At 37.8% G+C, this 25913-nt stretch overlaps 1 protein-coding gene across 1 annotated transcript; it reads right to left on the bottom strand.

The window, feature by feature from the left end:
• Positions 1-751: 751 nt before the first annotated feature.
• MTRR (5-methyltetrahydrofolate-homocysteine methyltransferase reductase) lies at positions 752-25912 on the bottom strand. The gene is made up of 16 exons (XM_065753312.1): positions 25714-25912; positions 24273-24371; positions 22203-22388; positions 19783-19936; positions 18480-18597; positions 17135-17483; positions 15763-15885; positions 14422-14575; positions 10444-10532; positions 8594-8774; positions 7673-7715; positions 6145-6331; positions 3971-4089; positions 2529-2621; positions 2256-2435; positions 752-1291 (listed from the first exon to the last, which is right to left on the bottom strand). Exons 3-16 carry the CDS (start codon positions 22344-22346, stop codon positions 1147-1149), a joined length of 2079 nt encoding a protein of 692 aa, XP_065609384.1. The 5' UTR covers positions 22347-22388; positions 24273-24371; positions 25714-25912; the 3' UTR covers positions 752-1146.
• Between the last annotated feature and the right edge of the window lies 1 nt (position 25913).

Genomic DNA, 25913 nt, shown 5'->3' with positions numbered 1-25913 from the left:
ATTTCTACCATTTGATTTCAACAGCCTGATTTATGAAACGGATTGCCCTAAGTAAGAGAAACTGCTTTCAAACACGTTATTTCACTATATTGTTCAATGTAAAAATATAAAATAATGCTACTTTAACAATCTGATGAAGTTTTTATTAAGGAAGCACATTCAAGCCAACTGGAAAACTTTTCCAGAAATCAAACAACAAATGTTTCAGTGACAGGAATGGAAAATAAAAATTCAAAAGAACTATGCATGGAATTTTTAAAAGGATTAGCACTGAATGTAGCAAAACTTCAATACTTGAATGAGAAAAAGAAAAATAGAGGCATTAAAAAAAAAACAAAACTTCAGAGCTGAAATTCTGCAGCAGGTTTTTGTGCAGTATTCTGGTCCTTTATTCATTTTGTCCGTTATTGTTCAAGGAAGAAAACAAACACATGTCGAGACTCAGAGAATCACCAAGCTTGGAAAAGACCTCCAAGATCATCCACAGTTCAACCACCCACCCACCACTAATATTTCTCACAAATCCATGTCCCTTAGTACAACACCTGAACATTTCTTGAACTCCTCCAGGGACGGGGACTCAACCACTTCCCCATGCAGCCCATTCCAGCAACTGACAACTCTTGGAGAATTAATTTTTCCTAATACATCCAACCTGAAGGTTCCCCAGAACAATTTGAGGCCATTCCCTCTTGTCCTATAGCTACGTTTGTTTGGGAGGAAAAAAAGAAAAAAAAAAAAAGAAGTATGCAAGAAGATCCTGGCAAGCATTAGTTTATTTGATGGTGTACAGTTAAGTGAGGTAACATATTTACTTTGTAGTTTCTTTATGTATAGGAAAAAATATGTGATATAACAAACATACAATTATACTTGTACAGGTAAATTCTCACTTTCTACACGAAAGCAATCTTAACAATCAGAGAATCAAGGTATTGACACAGTCCACTATGCAATATTGCTAAAAACAATACATTTCAAAGACAGACTGGTTTGTTACCCTTGAAAAGGCTTCACATTCCTAAGCGAAAGATCAGCAGAGAAAGTTAATATGTGCATGACAATGGCACTCTTGACTCTAGTTAAAAGCATAAATGTGAAAGCAAAACAAAATCTTCTTACAGAGGCACAGATAAAGCTAAATGGTTAGCTCCAAACATCCTGCAAATAACGTTTTGCTTCTCGAAGCATGGCCATGGTTTTCATTGCTTCCAATTTGTCAACTTCCATTTCTATACTTAAAATGTCCACTATGGCATCACTTACATCATCAGCCATGTGCTTCTTATCTCTGGAGAAAAAAATAAAAAGGAGTAAAATGCAAAATACTGTGTTTTTCCTTTTATTGACAATGTCAGAAACTGTAATACTTGAAAAGATTGAAACCAAACAAAAACAGCTTGTATACTGTATGGCAAGACATTCACTGAGTTTTCATGCAGCTGAGCACTGACAAGAACAAGGGTTTCTCTCAAACAAATATTACATGGTAATATACAAGGAAAAAAGCAACATGGGATCCCCAGTTGAGCTGTCACAAAATAATTCTTCTATTCTAGGGAGAACTGGACATGTTGAAGTATGTTATATAGTAATTATATGGCTTCAAAACCATACAGTGCACAAAATAAAAATCCTCAATTACCGATGTTATTTTTAATACAAATATTAGGAACTTATTTATGCTGGAGAAAATACTGACATGGAGCCCTGTACTAAAACACCTCTCCATTTATCAACACTCTCCCTACAAGTCTGAAACATTCAGGTAAGTTAGCGTTCACAAATAAGATTTCCCACTGTAGTGCATTACTATTATGGAACTTTACAAAGGCAAGAGAACTTTGAAATCTGGGATGAAAAAATCTTAAAATTTCTACATTCAGGTAGCATACTGGCCCATCTAAGTGTATTGAAAAGCTTCTGCTGCCTCATTACCATGTGCTTTATCACCACATGTATCTATCTAATTTTCTTAAGATCAATCTATTAGGTTGAAACCTATTACAGCTCATCTGAATACTAAAACAGAAAAATAAATGACAAGTGTGTGAGGTAGCAGGGAAATGGCATGGTTACAAGCTGTGTGTTTATGACTTTAATGCACTGATGGACACAAAAAATTCTGGTACTCCAGAAAGGACATTTCAGTGTCATGCTGGTCCTTGTATTCAGACATCTTTAAGGCTTTCTAAAGTTTCAAACTTTTGCTAACTTTGTTCTCTTTCTGAGAGAGTTCGTTACACTTTACTCACCCACATACATAGAAGTAACCACCCTCTTTCAGCAGGACTCGGGCAACTTCCTTAGCATAAAGCCTAATGATGTCTTGCACATACTTAGGCTGAGCTACTTCTGCTGTTGAAGAGTCTCTTGAGAAACAAACCTTGAGATGAGTTAACGTCCCATTCTCAAGAAAACATCTGAGCTCATCTCTGAAAGGCAATAAAGTATTAGCAATGGCTCAGAGATAAACACCCCCTCATGAATATAAATGAGACACACAGAATGTTAAATAGTGAACTTGCTTGAACAAATAATCTCTATCCTGGTGCCGACAACCAAAGAAGAGCCACGTCTCTCCAAATTTCCAGTCTGTATGTTTTTCTCTCAGTTTTTGCCTGAACAGAAGAAAAAAAGAATAATAATGTAAATATATGTAAATCCAATCCTGTTTTATCAAGTGCAGAAACTAAAACTCATATGGCATAATTCTCTTTTATGATAGTGATTTTCTGCCTGCCCCAAGGCTTATTAATGTGAAATGACTTAAGGTAAATAACCTTCCTTTTCTGATTTTGTTGAGTACTCATTTCTGGCCCAGCTCAAAATCAATCAACTTCAAAGGTTTGGATTTTTTTTTTCTGGCACAGTTTTACAATGGAATATTAGGTATGGCCCTTCTGAACATCTCACAAAACCATTCTGACTGCTGAATAAGGAGATTGTTACCCCTTAACTTTCATTGGAAGCACAGTAAAAATACCTGCGGAAAACCCAGCCCAAAGCATTTCCAGCATGCATTTCATTTAGCAGTAGAAGACTGGAGGATTTCAGGAATAACAATCTATTTACTACTACACCATCAGAAAAATTATTGTATTTGCTTCGAACAATGCTAAAGATATTGTTTTTACTAAGCTAAAGCCCCTGTACAATCTGATAAAAAGATTTTACCTAACATTGATCAAATATTTAAGGAACGCTACAAATCCTTGAAAATAAAACAAAAAATAAAGAGAAATGAATATTTAGGGGGATAAGATTAAGTAAATAGTGAGGACTGTACACAATGTTTTGCTTACAACAGACATGCAGTCAGAAGCACATAAAAAAATTCCACCTCTGATTTTTTACTTTTTAAATGTACCAGTGGTGATCTTACTTCTTAAGCATGTCTCTTTTCGCCTTACAAAAATTAAGCTGCTGTAAGAGGGAAGAAAGAAATCTACCTTTGAAGCCATGCAAGTAACAGAACCAATAAAACAAGTGCTGTCAGTATATGAGCAAAAAATAGCAGTGTCCCTTGTGGTAATATCCACTGAACTTTTATGTTTGTTTGCTATGTTTATTGTGGTTTGGTTTTGTTACATTCTTTGGCTTGCACTGAGTTCTTTAGGTGTCACGAAGAGAAAACAGGATAAAGAATAAAGCAATAAACAATAATTCATGCATACCTTTGTGAAATTACCACTCCTGTTTTTAGTTTAACAGCAACAATCAATGCAAAAGCATACACACAAATAACCCCACCATTTTTTCCCAAATTAAAAAATAAAAATAAAAATAAAAATAAAAATAAAAATAAAAATAAAAATAAAAATAAAAATAAAAATAAAAATAAAAATAAAAATAAAAATAAAAATAAAAATAAAAATAAAAATAAAAATAAAAATAAAAATGTGTGAGACTGTATTTTTTTTCCCTCATCATTAGAATGCTGCTTTCCACGTAAAAGTTTGGTACATACCTGTGTTGCAGGAAACCAATAAACGGTGCAATTCCTGTTCCTGGACCAACCATCACAAAAGGGACAGATGGGTCAGAAGGTAAGTGGAAAGTATTGTTAGGACGAGCAAAAATACATATCTAAAATCAAATTAGATAGAACACAATCAAAGACTATTTCTAAGTTTTTTGAACTTTGAATTTTTTGAACCTTCAGTATGTTGCATTATGAGTGCAGACAAACTTCCAGACCCCGCATGTCATAGTTTATTTGTAATGCCACACGTCTGGAATAAAATTACATGAGTTACTGAAAAACATTCCCTATTTACAGATTTACTGATCCATCTATAGAGAAACCAGACAAACTCACATAAAGATGAGCTTCCGATTATGTAAAGTGCAATCAGCTTTCATTTGCTGAATACAGTTTTAGAGCTCATGGAAAGTTTGGTAGGCAAAAGGAAGCAGTAAACTAGCCATATTAACTGTTACAGCCAACTCAAGTTTACTGTATTCTCTTTAACATTGCGAGCATTCTGGCAGGGGTAAAGATTTGTTCACAGTAAACTGAAGTCTACTGAAACTGAGCTTGCTTTCTAAATTTTCACAAAAACAAAACAAAACAACAACAAAAAAACATACGATCTCCAAACAGATCACGTCTGAATCAACAAAAAAAAAATGAACAGCAGCAACAGCACATCTTCACCCATTAAAGTCACGAGCAAGAATCTGATTTTAATAATTAGGAATTTATTTGAATTTGCTTTCAAGCTTAAGAAGCTAAATGCCAGGCCACGTTATTTAAAGTTTATTCTATAAACTTGAATACGTGATCTCTACTCCCCTCCTTATCATTAAATCACTACAGTGATTAACTTTCCTGCTGAATTATTATTAAAAAAAGAATAGTGTAATTCTTGCTGGTGGAATTATACCTCTATTTCTTTAACACTATTTCAAGCTACCCTTGAGTTAGCTACCTCTTCCTTGAGTAGGCTACCTTTCCTATTAAGAATCCCAAACTTGCCAATCCTTAAAAAGAATAGTTCAGCTAGCATACACATTTGTTCTGTGAAGTTTTTGTGATTAATCTATTTTTGCATAGGATCACACTCATCTATTTTGTATTGGTACTCCATATACTTTTCTAATAGATGTGAATTGCTGAACACTTATCTGTGCTGGGTAGCAGCTTGTACAGCAAATGTACAAGATGTAGCAGATGTAGTTCTGAATCTTATTCTGACTCAACTTGTAACAATCCTTTTGTTTTTCTTTTCAATCCACCTCTTTCTCAAGTTTGATCTTAAATATATTGCAAGTCAACTACATTTTAAATAAATAGCAAAGTGAATATTAGGATAAGGTTCATCATGCACACATCAGTTTTACCTTTGATTTGGGTTTTAAAGATAACTTTGTGGGATTCCTTCCATTTGCCAAAGCCCTTGTATTATTTTACAATGAGTAGGTGAGCACTTACCTGGGGAGTTTGTTCCTGTGCCAGACCACTCTCCCTATCAAGAACTTTCTCCAAATACCCAATCTGAACTTCCCCCACGAACCTTTAAGCCACTCCCTCATGCCCTAACTTATACCTAATATATTTGAGACTGTGATGGATAGATACAGGAAGAGAGAGAAAAGAAGAGTATCAGTAACAGGTATTATAATATATATATAATATATACCTAGTAACAGGCATTATGCCAGAACACCTTTGATGCACAGCAGTAATACCACAAAAGACTGTTCTCTGCATCACATTCAATAACTCAGCCTTTTCAAACTGTCTGTCAAGAAGAGACAGTTTTATGATTTCATCATTTCCCAATACTGTCTGCCAGTCGTTCCTGAAAGAGCAGGTGCTTCTCAAACTGCTATAACCATTTAACTGGTATCTTAATCCACAAAAGTATATTCCAAGACTCATTTATGACTACAGTGGAAGCTTCACTTCTCAAGTATCCTTAGCTAAATCAAAATGTAAGTTTTAGCAACATAGCAATGCAGTTTTTAAACATATTACAGAGTGGAGGGTAAACTTAAAAGAAGAATCGCAAAATGCAGATGCATACAACCTCTGCCAGAGCACCTGCTTTACGTCAGAGAAGTAAACACTGAAAACTACAATTGCTTCAAGCATCCACAAACATAAAGGTTAATGGAATTTAAATGTAACATTCATACCTTTTCAGTTGGAGAACTTTGTTTTTTTACATCCAGCGTGTCTTTACTGGGGTGCAGTAGAGGTGCAACTAACTCAGCAAGCCAGCCTGTACAAACTCCCTTCCGTAAGACAGGTCTCATGGGACAGGCAGGAAACTCCACAATATTAAACACAAAACACAGTTTTCCTGGCTGATACAAGTTTGAACTGTAAAGGAACAAGTTTTGTAGTTATTATTATTATGAATTATTAATTTGAGATAGCACTGCCATCTTTTCTGCACTGCAGGTACACTTTCAACCCAAACGACCTCATCGAAATAAAGATTCTCAGTGTACTGTTTCCTTTGTGATATCTATAAGCAATTATAAAGCTTCCTAGGACTGGAATCACACAGGTCAATGCCTACAGGATGGAATTAGAATTCCTCTCTATCAGGTTTCCATGTATGTGAATTTGCTCTTGAGAATTCTACCAAACCCTTATCAGATATAAAAAACACCACTGTTTGAAACAGTCAAATCCTGGGTTTTTTTGTTTGTTTTGTTTTCTTGTTTGATATCAGAGACTTTATTCATCACTTTGATCTTCCTGTTTTATTCTACTTCTTCTTTAGATTTACTGCTTTCACTGGATTGTCTTGCAGAAGACCTGAAGTACTATTCAAGCTATTGTCGTTTTTTTTTTTTTTCTTTATTGTGGAATAAAGGCAATATTGTAATAGGCAAACTGGGAACAAAAAACACTATGGGCAGATACTGCCTCCTAACATAACTTCCTAGAAAGCTAGAAGGAAACTGTCAGAAAGAGAGAGCTAGGCAAAGAAGCATCTGAGATCATAAGCCTCAAAGTAATATAAAATAGTAAAATAAAAATGCAGATATCCAAAGGCAAGGAAGGTCCTCTGGAAATATGTAATCCTACACTATCAAACATGAACAGCTGGATTCTGATCTTCGAAATCAGACTACACTTCACACACTGTCAAGAACAGTGCACGGTCTTGGCAGTAAGGCTCCAGTCCCACTGAAGAGTCAGAAAAAGCCACATGCTTCATGGACCAAGACTCATCCAGCCCATCAAAAGCTACATTACGTAAATTTCAGTAATGACTGGGAAAAAACCTAAAGCAAATTCAATCTTCTATGAAAAATGCAAGGTAAAGGCAACGATGAAACTTTTTCACTTGGGGCAGCCACACACTTTTACAAAAATGAAGAGAGAGTTTAAAGCATTCTGACTTTGCCACCCAGATGAGCATAGACCTGCGGAATCACTTTTGGCCAGGAGGTGTTGTATGTGCTTGCCCACTTGTGACTTCACAATGTGGGAAAAAGGGGTGAGAAAAGGGAGCGTCAGGGTCTAAGATTTCAAGCTGATGAAAGACAAATTCAACAGTAGATGAAAATTTTGAAACACAATGACCTTACAGAAATATTTTGGAGTTTGCTCTAAAAAAATCATAATGTGCACACAATCATGCGTACACACTTAAGGACAAAAAAAAAGGATAGCTAAATTACAAAGAAAATATAATTATTTAATTACCTTGAAACCGAATAGAATCTGGCCTGTAATTTAGGGAGATGTTCTGGAAAAAAACAAACAAAAAAAGCAACACAACAAAGCATCACTTATTGTTTTTTTTTCACTCTAATAAAAATCAGAATCATCATTTACTGAATGTACAACAGATAACAAGAACAGTGTAATTGCTCTCTACTAACATTGAGTGGTTTTATCTCATTAACAAACCATTAGGACGAACTGTGATATGAATTTTTTCTTTTCTTTTTTTCAATCTGTTAGTAATTTGATAAAATAAGGCCACAGCAGTTAATATATGAGGTGCTTGATCAATTAAAGCAACTGTAAAGCACACAGAAGAGATGACAGTAGTTAGTGGACAAAGTATAGCTTCAAATTTAATTTCCTTCCTGTTTCAAGCAAATGAGCTTTATGAAGTTGAAATGTTCTGAAAATAGGAATTACTTGTTTGAATGTTTCATATATATAACGTCATTGAAGCAGGTGTACCAGTCTAATTTCAAACTCCTATGAATACCTACACTGATCTTTGAAATGAACACTGAAAAAAATGCCAATATAAAAAGACCAAGAAAAAAAGCACAAATGCAGAGATATCAGGAGATATAAAACATGTAATTTCCGACTGTAATCAGCTGATGAACTGGTTCTTAAAAACACTAATCTTGCAAACACCTTATTTTTATGCACAGGAGCAATTCAGAGTCATTAAGAGGACAAGTACACAGGTAAGTGCAGAATGAAGACCATACACCATCACTGGTAAACACAGTCATGCCCCCACTAGCAATAGTCTGAATTTTATTACTATGAATACTGTAGCATTTCTAACTGAAGAGTTATCCACATCTTAGAAACTATGTGGTTAGTCTGATGCATTTTTCAGAATGAGCCAAAATCAATTAAGTCTAAATCACTCACCAATTAACAGGTTAAGTGAAGGCTTGCAGCTTGGAAAAGCATGAAGCAAATCCAGCAAGCAAACATTAGACTCTCTAATAAAACGAGTGTAATCAGAGGCCCCTTGTTTGCTGCAAAGCTCTTGAAGCCTCCGTTTTTCTCCTGCATTACTGGTGCATTCTACAAGGGCTCGCAAAAAAGCCTGAAGGAAAGAAAGTGAGAGAAGAGGGTAAATAATTCGTCCAGTTGGGCAAATGTTGACAAACATAGGAAAAACCTGAATTGCCTGGGGGAAGGAAATGGTCAGCTTGCAGGTTAACAATTAATACAAAATACAGTTTATTTTCCAACACTCGCTTTCATCTACTATGAAAGATACAGATTCCTTGCACCACCCCTCACCCCACACTGTCTGCAGGTCACAAAATCCTACTCTGCCTGAACAGGGGAAGAGGCACATAAACAGACATAACCCATTTCCAGATAAATAGCAGACTTATGACATACTTGATTTATTTACTGGCACTTGAGTCAGCAGCCCCATAACGCAAATTAATTCAAGACAAAAATTCAAGACCATTTGCTAAATTACAGAAGCTGGAAAAGGAGTAATACAAAGTCTTAGAAGTGCTATTACTGTAAATAACGTATGGTATTTATGAGTCTTATAAATGTTGCTGCAGTGTTTTATTCTGTACTTCATAAATATATAACATTAGCACAAGCTTTTCTTAATAAAATTAGAGCATTGAAAGATTAAGTAAAAGTCAGATGTAAATAATTCCAGGGTTTTTTCTTGGTGTTGTTGTGTTTTTTTTGTGTGTGTGGTTTCCAAAAGGTGAAAATAAAAACAGTGTTTAGAAACAAGAGTGATCCAAAACGCCAAATGCAATCAGAGTACGTATTTTATACATAAGAATACTGCAGAAATAACCCAGTGTTTGAGCCAACTCAAAATCCAGAAAATGGTTTTGATTATGGACTTACAGCCCATTCTACACTGAACATGAAATAAAACGGGTTATAAAAACTGCCTTGGTTGATATACGCACTCTCTGCGTACTCTTATTGTTGAGAAGGACTTTCCAAAACTGTCAAATCAAATGAAGTACTGAACAGGCTGTACGAGCTGAGAGACTCTGTTCTACAGCACACTGTCTAATAATGACATACACTGGATTCTGCTTGTGAAATCCACTTTTATGAGAAGTCCTTCCAAAAACCAATTTCCTCCACAGACTGAACAAACACAGCTGGTTAACATCATGCTTTATCTTTAAAATGTGTTTCTACAAAACCAGAAATACCCAGGCATTTTCAGTTGCAAGCTTTCAATTTTTCACAAGTACAAAATACATGGGAAATAATATCCATGCACTGTGAGAACAAACATACAAGCAAACATTTTTCTTTGAATTCTGTCAGTTAGGAAGATGCTCATGAAAAACTTTAAAATACTTAAAAGACATTTTGAGATGCCTGTATAGAGCAACATGCATATTTCCAGGGACAAAACAGGAGCAACACAGCTGGGGGCTCTTTGGTGAAAGGAATGATTTCTCATTAATGCCCATAGCTAGCTTCTGTCAGCCTTCCAGTTATTTTGCACCAAATATCTAGCACTTTTATGTCCAGTTCCTTTACAAATCAAAGTACTAAAGAATGAGAAAATAGGTTTCAGTACCTTACAGTTTGTCCAATAAAGCACTAAAAGCAAAATTTCTTAGAACAAAGAATCAGCAGCATGCAAACTGACAATCTATCCACCAAGAAACATGGTAACTACACATGAAGCAAGGACAGGACTCATAGAAACCACACAGCATAGAATTACTATGGATCTCTCTCTTCAAAAGAAGAAATATAAACACCTTTTTAGGAATTGCTCTTAGTTCCAGACACCAGGTTAGAATGAACTTCAGAGTGCTTCTCTCTGGGATGTGTTGTGGACGAGTTGCTCCTATTTAAGAGAAGAAAAACCAAACAAAATAAAATACAAAAGTGCATCTAATAACATCCAAAAATAGCATTACACACTGCTTGTTCCTTCAGGAGATACCAGGACTAAGCTGCATTCAGGTCTGAAGGGTGAACTCAAGTGATGAGAGAAAATTCCAAACTAAGCAGCAAGACGGTTTTCCAATGAAAAGGCAAAAAAGTTAACAGGAAAAAAGGAATACAATAGGAGAGGTATATAATAGATGTACATAAATTTTGCCAGACCACTGAATGTCTTTTTGCCATTTACAGTCTTGGGGAAATGAAGAAGAATGCTAACAAGCAAATGGACCATCCACATTTATTTCTACCTCCATTAACAAACACTCCTGAAAAAACAGAACATGCTGAAGTTTTCTAACGATCTAACCAAACTTGTACACAGCCAGTGCCAAGGTGGAGCTCCTGAGGTCCACCCTAAAGCCAAAAAACCTGTCCTTTACTATCCTTCCGTGAAGGGTGAAGGATTACATCCACTGAGTCTTTATGGAGTCAGCCAGGGTGCTGTCGGGTTCATCATCCTCATGTTATGACATGCTTAAGCAGATATTCCCCAAGATAACCCTAAAAGGAATATAGGATAGCTGATGGGAAAAAACACATTAATAAGCTCTGCACTTCCCAAATTGTTTCAATACAGACTGAACTTGCATGCTGGGATTTACCTTGATATTGTTTCTTAGCATCCACGTCTAGCTACTCATTCTTATTGTCCTTTTGTCCATTTTCAAGAGTCCTTTATTGAAACAGAAATTTCAGCCTATGAATATAACTATATAACTTGCTAAATTATCTCTTTGTAGCAGCATTACTTGACTTAACTTTGCTATAAAAATCAAAATGTCTTTTTAGACAGAAAGTGGATCACCATAAAGATAATGCAGGAAAAGTTTTTTTTCCCTTAAACATGCAGACATTTTCAAAATAAGTACTTAGTCTTCCTTTAAGGATGCTCGAACGTATAATAAAAAACAACTTTGCAAAACTAGAATTTGAACAATAGACAGCTAAATAATTCCTGTTTTGTCCCTTCACTTGATCCCAAGTACTTCATCAAAGAATGACATGCTGAACAAAGAGAGATGGTAAGAAGAATTCATTGGACTTCCTGGTAAATCCTGCAGATATGCATCAGATTCATACTTCTCTGTTCACGCTCATCTTTTCTCCCAGGTTTTTCAGCTTTCTTCATTCAGAAGATCTACAACCTTAATTTTTATTGCAAATTCCTCAGTAAAATGAAGATAGTTGAAGGGATAACCATTTCCTAAGGATAGAAACTCAGGAACACTGCCAGGAATTGTGAAGCTGAATTACATAGCTTAAGTATTTGGTACAGGCTGGCAACAGCAAGTAATGAAGTCACAGTAACATAATGAGTCTATACTCACCAGGACAGCTCCAACGACACAAATTTCAGATTAGTCCTCAGCTGTTTTAGTTCATAATTATCATGGGTTTTACTGAGCTTGTAATCTATGGTTGGAGGTCAGTGGATCTCTTCCTAAATAAAAACTCTATCTGACAATCATTTTGCTCAACTGCTAGCCTAAGTAAAGGTGAAGCAATTGGATGCAAACTCCTTAATGAAGCACTTGCCTTCTTGCCAGCAAAGATGACAGAGGTGATTCCGGCAGGAAATACGTGTTAAAAATCAGCATGATTTGCATTGGGCTGCCCAGAAGACCCAAGAGCAGAACCAGTATCTTTGATTCTCTCATCTTTCTTTCAATTACTACTCATTTCAACTCATAAGCAGACACGACATTTTATATACAAGAAAAAAAGTGGCAGATAGGTTCATAGATACATTAGGTTGGAAAGGACCTACAAGATCATCTAGTCCAACCATCCTCCCATCACCATCCCTACCCACTGAACTACTAAATCAAATCCCTTAGCACCTCATCTAAACACTTCTTGAACAGCGCTAGGGATGGTGCCTCAACCACCTCCCTAGGCAGGCCATTCCAGTGCCTGACCACTCTTTCAGAGAAATAGAAATAGAACTCTTTCATATAAAATGGCAAGAAGTGCCACATTAAGTAGCCAGAGATGCAAACACTTGGAGTATTCACAAACAAGAAGACAAGACTGATATCCCCAGTTTCAAACCACTACTATACCAGTGTTTCTCAGTCTTACCATGGAAGGATTGTTCTTGCTATACAAACAAAACGAAGTGGCTAAGCTATGTTCACTTGGCTAGACAGCTTCTGTTGCACACTTTTAAGTGCTCTGACACTAATGAACTCAAAAATGTCCTATTCAGACAGTTCAAACACTCCCTGTAACATCAATAATGCAGATAGGAGCTACTGAAGGCAGGGACGAAAGCATATCTCTCTATGCCTACTGAAGGAGAATCTGAGCATGTCAACTTACAGAGATTCACGTTTTATGCAGCCAGATAGCAGGGCTGATTTGTACAAAGTAATTTGCCAGCCTTTAAGAGGGACCAAACTTCAAGCCCACCTTCCTACAAAGATTTGATGTTTTTAGCCCTCCACTGCCTCCTCCTCCACATTCTTCTCTTTTGTTGCTTTCTTTGAAGCTGTACTTGACTCCTTAAACTGTAAATACTGTAAACAGTGCAAATAGGCAACAATGCCTAAAGTTTAGGTGTGTGCAAAACTAGCCCTGATCTAAAGGGAGGCTGTTAAAAAGCCAGACTGGCTCTGCAGACATAGGGCTCATCCTCAGCACAGGGATCAGCAACTTATGCCATGCCTAATTAAAAAAAAACAAATACTAAACAGAAACAACAAAACACCACATGTAAAAAACTCAGCAGCTTGTGTGCTTGTAGCTACCTTGAGGATGGAAACACTTCCATGGCAGTTAGATCTGTGCATTCCATCTGTACTGTTCTGAATACTTTGTCATGCCAAATCTGTGTATTATGGGTCAAGGGCTGAACAAGACTGTAAAGACATTACTAAGCATAGGATCCCAATCTGAATTGCAAATTCCCCACCATCAGGATCAAGTAATGTAGACCAGAGTAAAAAACCTAAGGGAATGGCAATCCTTGCAACACCACCAGAGCTCTCATGCACCACTTAGACTGCAGCATTACTACAGTGGAAGAGTGGATGGAAATGTTATGTTGCTGTCTGTCATATAAACCCACCTCATCAACAAACATGTTACTCATCAAGGCCAGGAACAGGGGTCCATTTAAATCTCATACTTAAGGGATAATTTGTGCAGCCTTCAATGATCCAGGGAATCTTGTAGTGGGAACTGATTTACTTGTGGACTGGAAAAACACAGACCTCTACCCCATCTTAAAGAACTGGAAGCACAATTCAGCTGCACCATTAAGACACAATTTTCATGGCCAGAAGAGAGTAATTCTCATAGGTTCAGTTAGTGGAATATGGACATACCTAAAATCTTTTGCATCCCTTTATTAGGAATGGGACCGCAAAACTCAGCAAAACAGATACACGAAGAACAACAAGCTGCTTAAAAATCACCATACAGCAGCAGTAAGCCTTTTGCTCCAAGAGTGCAGCCCTCCAAAGATGTAGGTTAGATGAACATGAAGGAGAGATTTTAGTTTTGGCTGGAGAAATGTTAGGATACGTGATAAACATGACAGAGCACAGACGTTTAGTGACAGAAGACTCTCAATGACAGGCTCAAGTTCCCATGCATAAGGCTAAGTCATCCACAGTAAACAAAGGAGCAGCATTTTATGCGCCCACTCCTTCTGATTTCTGCCATACCTCTAAAAATAACAGTTGCGTCCCTATACCTGAGTTAAAAGAGTCCAAAACTATGCATATCAACTACTACTGTCACAGAAATAAATATCTTCTCATAGCCAATGTATCACACCTTACCTTTCTTTTTAGTGTCCTGTTTAACCTTTACACAAACGACGTTCTCTCCTTTTTCAGAAAGTCCCAAGATATGAAGTAATTCTTCCACCTCACTGACATTGTTGGGACATATTATACAGAAGGCATCTCCAGGTTGGTAGTCAAAGGATGTATCCTGAGTGAAAATACAAAATCATTTCAATAAAAGTGAAAAATTAACCAAGGCCAAAACTATCGCCACTCCTAACAACAGTTTTCTGTTTATTAAAAAAGAACATGGCTAGCAAGTTGAAGGAGGTGGTCCAACCTCTCTACTTTGCCCTGGTAAAATGAGATATGAAATGCTGTGTCCAGTCCTGGGATCCCTGGGTAAAAAAATAAAAAAATAAATAAAATAAAGAACAGGGAGCTCCTGGAAATAATCCAGCAGATGGCAGCAAAGATGATTAAGAGCCTGGAGCATCTCCTGTGCCAGGTAAGGCTAAGAGACCTAGGACTGTCCAGCCTGGAGAAGAGAGGCTGAGAGGATCTCATTACTGTTTATAAATATCTAAACACAGGATTCAAGTGGATGGGACCAGGCACTTTTTGGCAGCAAGCAACAATACAAAGGACAGTGGGCAGAAACTGGAAGATGGGAAGTTCCATACAAACAGAAGGAAGAAATTCTATACTGTGACAGTGACAGAGCACTGGAACAGATTGCCCAGAAATGCTGTGAAGTCTCCTTCTCTGGAGATATTCAGGATTTGTCCAGGAAGAAAAGTTCAAAAGCATAATATTTTCCTGTTGAAAGATTACTTCTCAACTAATAATCACTTTGTGTTTAATGTTCACATCAGTGTTTTATAATACAACCTTTCCTGAATGAACTAAAGCAGTTCTTACATCTAGAGTAACAGAAGCTAACAGTTGGAGTTAAGCGAATGAATGGCAGAAGATGAAATAGATCTTAACAGCTCCAACATAAAAGAACTAAGGATTCTTACACCTTGCTTGTACTAAAGAAATTACTACATGTGCAGATTATCTATCAGAAGGGTCACAAATTCCTGCAAAGAGTTTATGAGCATTTCCTAAAGTATATACTTAATTCAACAGCATATCCACAGAACAACAAAGAAATGAATTTGACAATTTTCATTGATTTCTGTGGAGCAATAACATTCAGTGAAACAAATCAGGCTTTGGACATATAAAACGAATCAGCCCAAGATTACATCATCCTGTTGTAGAGGAATTCTTTCTTCTTTTTAAACCATCAAATCTTTTTCTGCTAGTTATTATGCGTAACATACATGCTTTTTGCCCTTCAGTTTACCCACTCTTAAAAAAAAAAATTAAAAGCTATCACTAACTTACTGCAATATCAAGTTCTAAAAGCAATGCAGTTTTTATTGCATCTTTTCTAGTGAGCTGAGATGCTTTTGTAACTGGCACTTCGAAGGCTGTTCCCTCTGAAAGCAGTGAGGACGGATGAGGGTTCTGAAAAAGAGGACATGAGAACTTACACCAAAAAATGCAAATCAGCTGAATAACAACTTACTATAACAGACAAGAAGAGGGAAAACATGTATCTTCTACAAACACAAGCATTTTGCTCTGCCTTTTTAAAAATCACATTTAAGTAGTAACATGCATATTTTCAACTATAAAAAGTCTGTATGTCTGAACAGACCAATGGGCCTAAACCATCATGAAATGCAGCTAGTTTTCTTTTTCAAAAGCTCTTAAAAACAGCCAATTTGATTTTATGCATTGGTCTCTCAGGAGTAGCTGATCACGACTGTCCAATCTCTTTTTAAGCTCTACAGCACCCCTTTCAGTCTGAGTGTCGTAACAGCCAAGTACCTCTAAATCTTTCAGGAATTTGGGCAGTTAACAACTTGCCTCAGGCCTGCTTCATTCACAAAGACTTGCCTGATAATCGGCATTTCTGACTGATCCCAGCTGCCATCTCTCTTGTTTTGCACTGCTTGAGAATTGGGGAACAGGGCCTTTGACCTTTCAGCTGTGGTATCACATCCAGCTCCTTCACCGATCCCTCACAGAATGACCAGAACATCCATCCTTTGGCAAGCAGTCAGAAAGTTTGAATCACATTCTCCATTTCACTAAATTTGCCAACCTGAGTTAATCACCAGTTTATGCTAATTCTTCTCCTTGTACAGCAGTGCTTAGTTCTACACGGCTTCATAATAAAAGCACACTGGCTTTTGATCTACAGCTCATCTTCTTCTATCAGCAATAGCACAGTTATGACCACACTTTTACAACTACTAGTTTCTTAGTTATTAAATACACAGCAATACGTTGAGCAATTTCACACCCTCTTCAGGTATTCTACAAGAACTAAAAACGTGAACTGAAACTGTACCATAATCCTTTCCATAGGAAGATGTTTTCACTGTCTGAACATGATGGATTCTTTAAATTAAATGAATTATTACAAATAATTTATTTGTAAATAAATTGAACACTGATGATTTTAATTTTTCTATTCCTGGCAGTGTCATTCCTCTATCGAATTATAACTTAGCCAAATCATTTTTTTACATCAGTGTCCTTAACTCATATGTTGACAATAACTTTGTTACCATATAAATGCACTTTTCATTTATAAACTCTTGCATTCAGGGGTGTATTTCCTTTAGATATGTATCTACTTGTTCTTTTTTAGTGGCATACTCTTACCAGAACTGGAGGCCCTCATCATTCAATGTGAAGTCCTTACCTCCCCTTGGGTGTCCTGAAACTGAACCTCTATATATTCTGGTGGCAAGACAGGAATATTAAGAGCAGACTGAGAGATCGGAGGGACTGAGTGAACAAGTGAAGGTTCAGTGTCTCGAGCTGACGCCACATTGATGTCAAGCAGTTTCTGAGATGGATCATCAAAACTCCTCACTCCATCATCTTCTAACTTCAAATCCTGTATTTTTGAGCTTAAGTTTATTTCATGCCCAGCACATGGGTCTGCACTGACATTGTTGCTCATGCCTTCTTTTTCCTTCTGTAACAGAAATACTTCCTTGAGGGCAAGCCAAAGTCCATCAATCCAGGGATCAACCACTAGTTCCAATCTAGGGAGGGAGAGAGAACAGAGAAGAAGAAAAAAATAAAAAACAAATAAAAAAAAAGAATGGACTCATTGCGACTTACTGCACTGCTTATTTAGAAATGAACAAAAAAAGTAAAAAGGCTTACTGTAAAAAAAACAACTCTGTAACAAGTACTTTCATTTTGTTATAAATGCTACACAACAGTACATAGACTGCAGTATACAAGAGCCTCACTCTTTTTCCAGATTCACATGTTGTCACAAAGTTCAGCCTAAGAAAATAAGCAGTTTGAAGGGTTGGTAGCAAAACCTGCAGCTTTTCATTCTGCAACAGCAACATCAACACCTTAGAAAAATACCACACTTTTACTATTCCAGAATGCAAGATACAATTTTTATGATTATGGCAATGTTTGTGTTCAATTGCTCGTGTCATCATGCACAGAACCAGTAAAATCTGCACTAGAAAATAAATAAACCAAGACTGCAGCCTAGCGGTCAGAAAGAGCAACAGAACAGGTAGGGAGCTCTCTTCTTACATACCTCTTCTACGGTAATAAAAGAAAATAACTTGAACATAATTTCTTAAACAAAACAAACAAACAAACAAAAAAAAACCAAGGATGCTAGGATGATTTTGCAGAACAAGGAGAAAAGAGTAAAACATATTTTAGGGCAAGCCTAAAGCAGCCCAAATGCACACATGCTGTGGAACTGGTTTTATTTGTTTCAGTAAACTTGGATTGGATTTTAGAAAGCTTCTCTTTATTTCGCATGACAATTTATAAAACTGATAAATGCCCTCCATTTCTACGGGCATTACAGATGTTTGCTCAGACTTCAAAAATGAAGTTGTATTCAATGACAATTCAGATTGAAAATGACATACTGTGTTCAGATAGGATTCATTCCTGAGAGGTGTCAGATAATCGGGTTCAACTGATTTCAGAGTTTATCCGAAGTCATATCTAAATATTACATCCTGAAGAAACAAAAATCAAATTCATGCAGTTCTTACCCTACGCAATCATCTGCTAATCCTGTATCATAGAAATGCTGGGCACCAAGTTCTTGAAGTAGTCGGTCCACTGTCTTTCCACCGTTACAAAAGAATGTGTACTCTGAGTCTCCCAGACCTAAGAAATACAAAGAAAGATTCTGTCAGTCAGCCAGCCAGCCAGGCTACAGAGACAATGATCTGTAAATAAAATGCAACTTTCTTGCAGGGAGGCAAGATAACCCAACACATCAAAGCATGCATTTTGAGAACACTTTTATGACTTAAAAATAAATAAATGCATCTGTATTAGTCCCAAAGTACTGCTGAGAAAGTCATTCCTTCTACACAAATCTAAGACACAGGATTTACCTGAATAATAATTTTCTTAGATAGCATTTCTGAAGAATAGTGTTTCAGATAGGTACTTAAAATTAATAATAAAATAATAATAAAAAAGAAACCTCTCTGAGAGGAAAATGTAGGAAGCTGAAATAACTAGAATCAGAGTGGAGCTGACACTCTTTTGATAATTCATACAGTGCATCTCTCCTTTAAGTTAGAGTTGTTATTTCACTGTACACTGTTTAGCAGTAAAACATTCAATTACTAACACGGCTGCAATAAGGTCCCAGTAGAGCCCTCTCTACTCCAGACTGAAAAGCCCCAACTCAGTCTAGTCAGCTATGAAAAAACATAATCACTGCACAGAATGTAATTTATAAATAGGCAGCAGCAGAAGAGCTTCTCAAAATGTTTCCTGATTAAGATACAGGGCAGTATAAAATACACACTACAGGTTTACAAGAAGTTTCCTTCCAGTGTGGAGTTTCCTCAAAGAGAAATCTTTTCTCACCCATTTCCAGCAATTTAAATTTATCAGGTTAATAAATGTTTCTGGACTTTGTTTAGAAAGCCTGAAAATGCAGCAAACCAACCTGCTCAAGATCCATTGTATGCCAGGTGCATTTTGCCTATTCAACATGTAACCCAAAGTTACATTACTTCTACCATCAGCTAAGTATGACATTCAAAATGGAAAGACCTGTACCAAACGTAAAGGGATGAGATGCTGCTAAAAACTTACTTATTATGAATGTTTTACATTGTTATTTCTCCTGGAAAAAGCCCAATCACTCACAAAGTCAAGTCAACTCAAGTTAGTAGTCCACAGGGACTCCTAACTCCACAGGAAATTAAAACTTCAGCAGCTATAGGATAGTTAATGTAATGTTTTGTGTTACGTGAAGAAAAAAAAAGTTAATTGGTAGCTTGTATTCAGATCACTTCTGTGATTACATTAATACACAAATCACTACGTCACCTAACAATCCATACTGAAGATGTGCTAAATGATCAGGTGGCAAGGTCTTATCCCGGATTTTCTTAACGAACTTGCGGGCAGTGTCTGGTGGGTCGCCGGTACCAGTCGTGGAAATAACAATAACTACAGGATCCTTCTCAGTTTCCAAGTTGTACTACAAGTAATAAAACAAGCAAGTTACAAGGTGCCATTTCGTTAACTATTTGAGGCCTTACACATTATTTTCCTCTCTTCCTTTTCCCAAAGGCACACTGGCAATTATTTCATCACATCTTAACCTGCATTAAACCACAGAAAGCCTTTCAAATAAGAGGAAATTATTTTGGGGGTGCAACCTATAATCTTGCTTGCAGCTTATATCTAATATACAGAGCCGACTAAACAGAAGAATTGTAGTATGACTACCAGAAAGCATTTGAACTGCTGGGTCACTCCTTAGCCTCCTCTTTGCCATAATAAGCAATCCCATCTCCTTCAGCTGCTTTGTAAAGGTTTCGGTTTAAATTCATTCCCAGCATTCCAAGTTCAATGAAATGGTAAAAACGTGAGAAAATCTGAAGATCTCAAGAAATACTGTGCAATCATTTTAATCAGCAGTAATCACATTCAGGACTGCAATTCAAAATGTCAGAGTCCAAGTGCTCTTCTAAACACTTTACTTAATAAGACACTCAAATCTCACCCTCCCCAAGGATGTGGAACTTACTTATCCCCTACAATGCAAAAAAGAAAAAAAAGGTGAGAAACAGAAAGAAGTTTTGCTGTTGTCAGTTTTATCTTCACAAGTTTCCTGAAGAGCCCAAGAACAGTTACATGGAACTGCCTAAATTATCATCTGCCCCTGGCAGTGGCCAAGAGACGAGGTCTGGAAAAGTGATTCATTCCCCAAGTACTTTGCCAAACTTCAGGGAGCTGTGGGTCCAAGCATATTCCAAAAGAGTTCTGCCTTTCACAAGTTCAGGAAAACTCCAAATACACACTAATTTTTCAGCTTCCAAAACTGAACTATAAGTTGCACAAAAAAGGCCTCAACTATAACTAGAATTTCTGCTTTTAATTAATTTCTGCAATTAATAACTGATGATCATGGACAAAACAGAAACGTCTTGCTTTGTCACCTAAGGCACACACACAGCTCTTTGAACCACGCAGGCTGTGGAATAACCTGTCAGATCTAACTTACCCAGAGGAATTCATCAGAGGCCACACAAACTCAAGCCTGCTTCTGCTCCTGCAAAATGTCATGCTGCCTTCCCCTCTCCAACTATGCCTTGATTCTAGAAGTTCCCTTTAATTACAGGAAAAGGTTATGGAAAAGGAAAAGCTTTAAGTGATGAAAGCTACAAAGGTGTAGATGTTTTTTCCTCAGTACTTAATTCTCACGTTCTCAACTCAGTGCACCTTTCCAACTCACCACTGTGAGCTGTCTCGCCAAATTTGACACATCAGTTGAGTGGCAGGCCAATAACAGGGCTAGAAATATCCTGTCTGCTGCCTTCCTGAAACCAATCTCCAAAGCTGCCAAATGCAGAAGAAATAAACAGAAAAATATAAGGACAATCTTCATGATCCCTGCAGGCTGCACGAGCCTCCTTGTAAGACTCTGTGACATGCTCATACTACATCACACTCACACTGTACTACGTACTCAGTCAACATTCATTCAGAAAGGAGGTGTCGAGCCACAAAAAGAATCTCAAGAAAGTAAATTGCTAAAACGGAACTAGGCTATTTCTATAAACTTCTTACATTTTCAAGTGCACAAAGTAATAGTTTCTGCTCATCTCAGTTGAAATACTGCAATGTTTTGTTTGCTTGCTTTATTAGAGGACCTACTTTATGAAGAGAATTACAGTTCACGGTGCTTTTAATTACAGACAGACACTAACTTTTCAGGCCTTTACCCTTGGATAATAGCAAATAATAAAAGGCCACTTCCTTACTCTAGACAAACTTTTTTTTCCTACAATGCATCTCGAGTATGAACTGAAACAGACCCTGCTGTTAAATAACAAGGCACCACAAAAGGTCAAGACCATATTGAAGCCCAGAGCTAAAAGAAAGCAGGACCTCAACATAAAAACAGTGGAAAAACTGAGTAATCATTTCTACTAATTGGAGAGTCGACCAGTAAATACTGATTTCATTCAGTACTGCATACATAATTAGCTTTCAAAAGGTCACTGGACTGTAGTCAGAAACAAAGATTTACTCTGGCATTTACTGTTCTACTATGACAAATCATCAGAAAGAACCTGTGAGTCTTGGTTCCAGTTACTGTCTCTTAAAGCTGAACATTTAAAACCATTTTAGGTAGATAAATGTGCTCAGACTTGGCCGTTAACAGCCACCATTCAAATAAATGAAGAAAAATGCAGCTATTAAATACCTATTTTTCAAAACAGCACAGAGTATCTCACCTTGTCCATCTCACTTAAACAGTGCATGTCAGCTTCAAGTCCATGGGCACCTGCTTGCAGACATATTTCCTCAGCTATGGCTTTTGCTTGCCCCTTTTGCGTTGCATAGAGGAGCAAAAATCTCCTTTTCAAATCACAGCACATTTTTTCAAAACAGGGAACGTTTTACTTATTTTTGTAAAGATGCTGCAGAGGAAAAAGAGAAAGAATTTATGAATTTACTGCATGCAGAACAGCAAGATTTTGTTCCCTCTGTCAGACCAATAAAAGGTTTCTTAAACACTTATCAGTATTGCTGTTTAATGTGGAAACGAGGCATCTGCTCTGTAGAGAAGCCATTTCTCACAAGCAATCTTTGCAGGCCAGGGCGTGAAGGGCTCATGGTATTGACCAGATGTGCTGTACTGCCTCGATATAGCAGTTGCAATCTCACTCCAACTTTTTATGATCTCAACACAGATAGAATACAAAAGATGCAAGGACAACATCAAGGATGACTGCATGAGAGAGACAAGTGGAACATTTCTCATGTGTATATTACAAATTAATCCTCTGCCAGTATTTTGCTACTAGGGAGCTGCAATGCAACTAAATAGTCACAATTAAAACTCAGAAATTGCAGTTCCAAAATTGAGATCTTTTCCACATTCTTGTACCTAGCCTGTTGCATGTCACCTACTGCTCCCAGTGATTCAACTATATAATACATTCATCCGAGTAACCACACCACACACTGATTTCTGCAAACCCATAGCAAGATAATTTGAGGCATTTTTTTGCTGTTCCTACCAGGGAGAACAGAAGAATAATGCACTGTATTCACATGGCAAGATATTTATCCCAACAGTACAATAGAAGGTATCTCCCATTAGAATACATTTAAAAGCACACTTGCAAATGAAAAGTGGTAAAACTAAGCAATAGTTTCTTATGAGCACTGTGGCTGTGCCATACCCAAACTCCACGAAAAATGCAATCACTGGAAAAAATTTATGGCTTGCATTGTTTTTTGTTATTCTACACCTCCCTGCATAATTTTTACCTTCAACTGATTGTAATACCCACAGATATTTAAACAAATTCAGTCACACAACTGACTTCATAGAAGCAAAACAATCCACAGAATTATTTTTCACACTTCTTTTTCAAAAGAAATACTACAGTTTGACTACACATAAATTATGAAGATTCATATGAAATAGATTTTGAGTACCTTCAGATATTAATCCTACTTATACACTATGTTTTCACCCTGACTGCTTTCCTGTCAGCAGGTGGCAATGCCGGGCTATAAATGGATAAAAAACAATAAAGATGAAATATAATAATGAAACACCATTTCTTTCTCATTCCTAAAAAAGGAAGAAAGAACATCAGTTTTCCACTTGGGATGCACAGGACCACAGAAGTGTATAGACACAAGCCTGGAAGCTAAGCATGCAATATCCTTTTTTTTCAGTTGGAAAACAAGTATGCTGGATTTGAAGAGATGGACAGGAGCATGTATGTGAATTTTCAGGGAGCTTTCGCATTGACGTTGGGGGCTATTAGACTGTACAGACACACAGAAGTGAGACCAACATCTCCCACAGAAGATGTGCAAACAAGAAAACCCACAGGGTCCAAAGAGGGAATTGTGCTAGACATACATTCCTCCTGAGAGAAGGAACTGTGCACATATTTAATTGTGTGTATGTGTACTTGCAGAAAGGGACAAGGCCACAATGGTAGGATTCCTTGTAAATAGACATAGATGGCTGTTTTGTAGGAATTTATCAATGTTTTACAAGTGGATGGTATTATCTGTTTCACTGCTGCTACTGATCCTGAAAATACAGCTTAATTAACTGATTAAACAACAGTCCAATTAACTATGTGACAGCTAATTATGTCATTAATAGATCGAGAAATTGCTTTGATCCTGATCCACACCAAACAGTTTCTCCCTCTGAAGCAGTCTATTTTTGACATCAACCAGAAGAGCTTCATGCACAAATTGCTCAAAGGATGCCTGCTAAAGGAAAATGAGCCACACCTACCTGCAGACGTGCACAGTCAGAGAAGAGAAACACACCTGAGCTCAGGTGAAAGTGTTGCCTGTATTGCTCTCACTTTCCTGAACTATACACTCTTCAAAGATGATACTCCATTTATGTGATATGGGTTCAACTGAAAAAAAGGAGAAAAAAAATATGAAAAAAAGCAATTCTTGACTACTGGGCTGTCTAGAGAAATACTCTACCTTGGATGCTATTACAGAATCACAGATTTTTAGGGGTTGGAAGGAGTCTGTCCAGATTATTGAGCCCATCACCCCTGCTAAAGCAGGTTCCTTACCATAGTTGCTCAGGAAAGCATCCAGACAGGTCTTGAATACCTCAACACCAAGAGACTCCACAGCCTCTCTGGGCAGCCTGTCTCAGTGCTCTGTCAGTCTCACAATAAGGAAATTCTTTCCCTCTCCATCTTCTCTTTTCCAAGCTGAACAGCCCCAGCTCTCTCAGCCTTTCCTCATAAGGGAGATGCTCCACACACCTCCTCATCCTTGTGGCCCTCCGCTGCACTCTATGAGTTCCTTGACGTTTTTTTGCTGAGGAGCCCAGAACAGGACATAGTACTCAACGTGGGGGCACATCAGGGCAGACAGGGAAGGGTCATCTTCCTCAACCTGCTGGCCACTCTCTTTACAACGCACCTCAGGACACCATTGGCCTTCTTGGACACAAGGGCACACTGCTGGCTCATGGCCAGCTGGTGTCCACCAGGACAAATGGGCCCTTCTCCGCAGAGCTTCACAAAGCAGCAGAGATTTAAAAGGTTTTACATTGGCACATACACACCAAAAACCAATACAACATTTAAGCTGGGAAAACAACCCAGGATTTTCTCTGAGTCAAACTGGGGCTCAACAAGAAACTAAGGATGAAAATCTGCATTATAGCTCATTTGATCTAGTTCTTAAAAGAGTCAGAATACTCAGAATGTTAATGGAGTCCATCAGCTCCATGGCCAACACACTTCAGGACCAACCAAACCATCTATGCATGCCCATGGCACGCTTTCACAGAAGCAGGGGCACCAGCGCTGGTAGTCAGACAGCTGAGAAAGGATCTCGGCACTTCACAGACACATATATATCTCTTAAGTGTGGGAGTCATGCGGATAGGGCCAGGCTTTTTTCGATGGTGTACAGCAATAGTACAAGGAGCAACGGGCACAAACCGCAACACAGGAAGATCCATACGAATCACACACGAGGAGAAACCTCTCTGAGGGTGTTAGAGCCCTGGCTGTACAGAAAAGCTACCGAGTCTCCTTCTCTGGAGATATCAAAACCCACTTGGGTGCTCTCCCGTACCACGCTCTGAAGGGAACCTGCTTTGCCGAGGGATGGCACTAGATGGTCTCCACAGGACCCAACCCAACCCCCCCGATTCCTCCAGCCTAAGTCCCACAAGGCCAGCCTGAGCGGACATAGACGCGATAAAAACAGAAGAAACTGCCGCTGTACCTATTCGCTCTTCCGTCGGCTTTAAACTGGACGGTGTCACCGCGACCTCAGGGGCAAACCACCCCGCATCGTTTTCGTATCAGCCGCCGGTTTGCTGGGAACCACTCTCCCTCTGCACCCAGCGGCGGAACAGGTCCGTCCCCTTCCTCTTCCTCAGGGCCGAGACGAGAAGCGCCGAGTGAGGACACATCCGCTTTTAT

The sequence above is a fragment of the Cyrtonyx montezumae genome, unplaced genomic scaffold (assembly GCF_038088225.1).
Source record: "Cyrtonyx montezumae isolate F1298 unplaced genomic scaffold, pur_monq_1.0 scaffold_8, whole genome shotgun sequence".
NCBI lineage: Eukaryota > Metazoa > Chordata > Aves > Galliformes > Odontophoridae > Cyrtonyx > Cyrtonyx montezumae.
This window is presented reverse-complemented; position numbering and strand designations above follow the sequence as displayed.

Excerpts from the sequence above, each read along its gene's own strand:
- MTRR (XM_065753312.1), bottom strand. The coding sequence starts at position 22,346 with ATGTGCTGTGATTTGAAAAGGAGATTTTTGCTCCTCTATGCAACGCAA. Across the intron at positions 15,886-17,134 it reads TTCAGGACACCCAAGGGGAG|AACCCTCATCCGTCCTCACT; the intron begins GTAAGGACTTCA and ends CCTCTTTTTCAG. Across the intron at positions 2,436-2,528 it reads GATAGAGATTATTTGTTCAA|AGATGAGCTCAGATGTTTTC; the intron begins GCAAGTTCACTA and ends ATTGCCTTTCAG.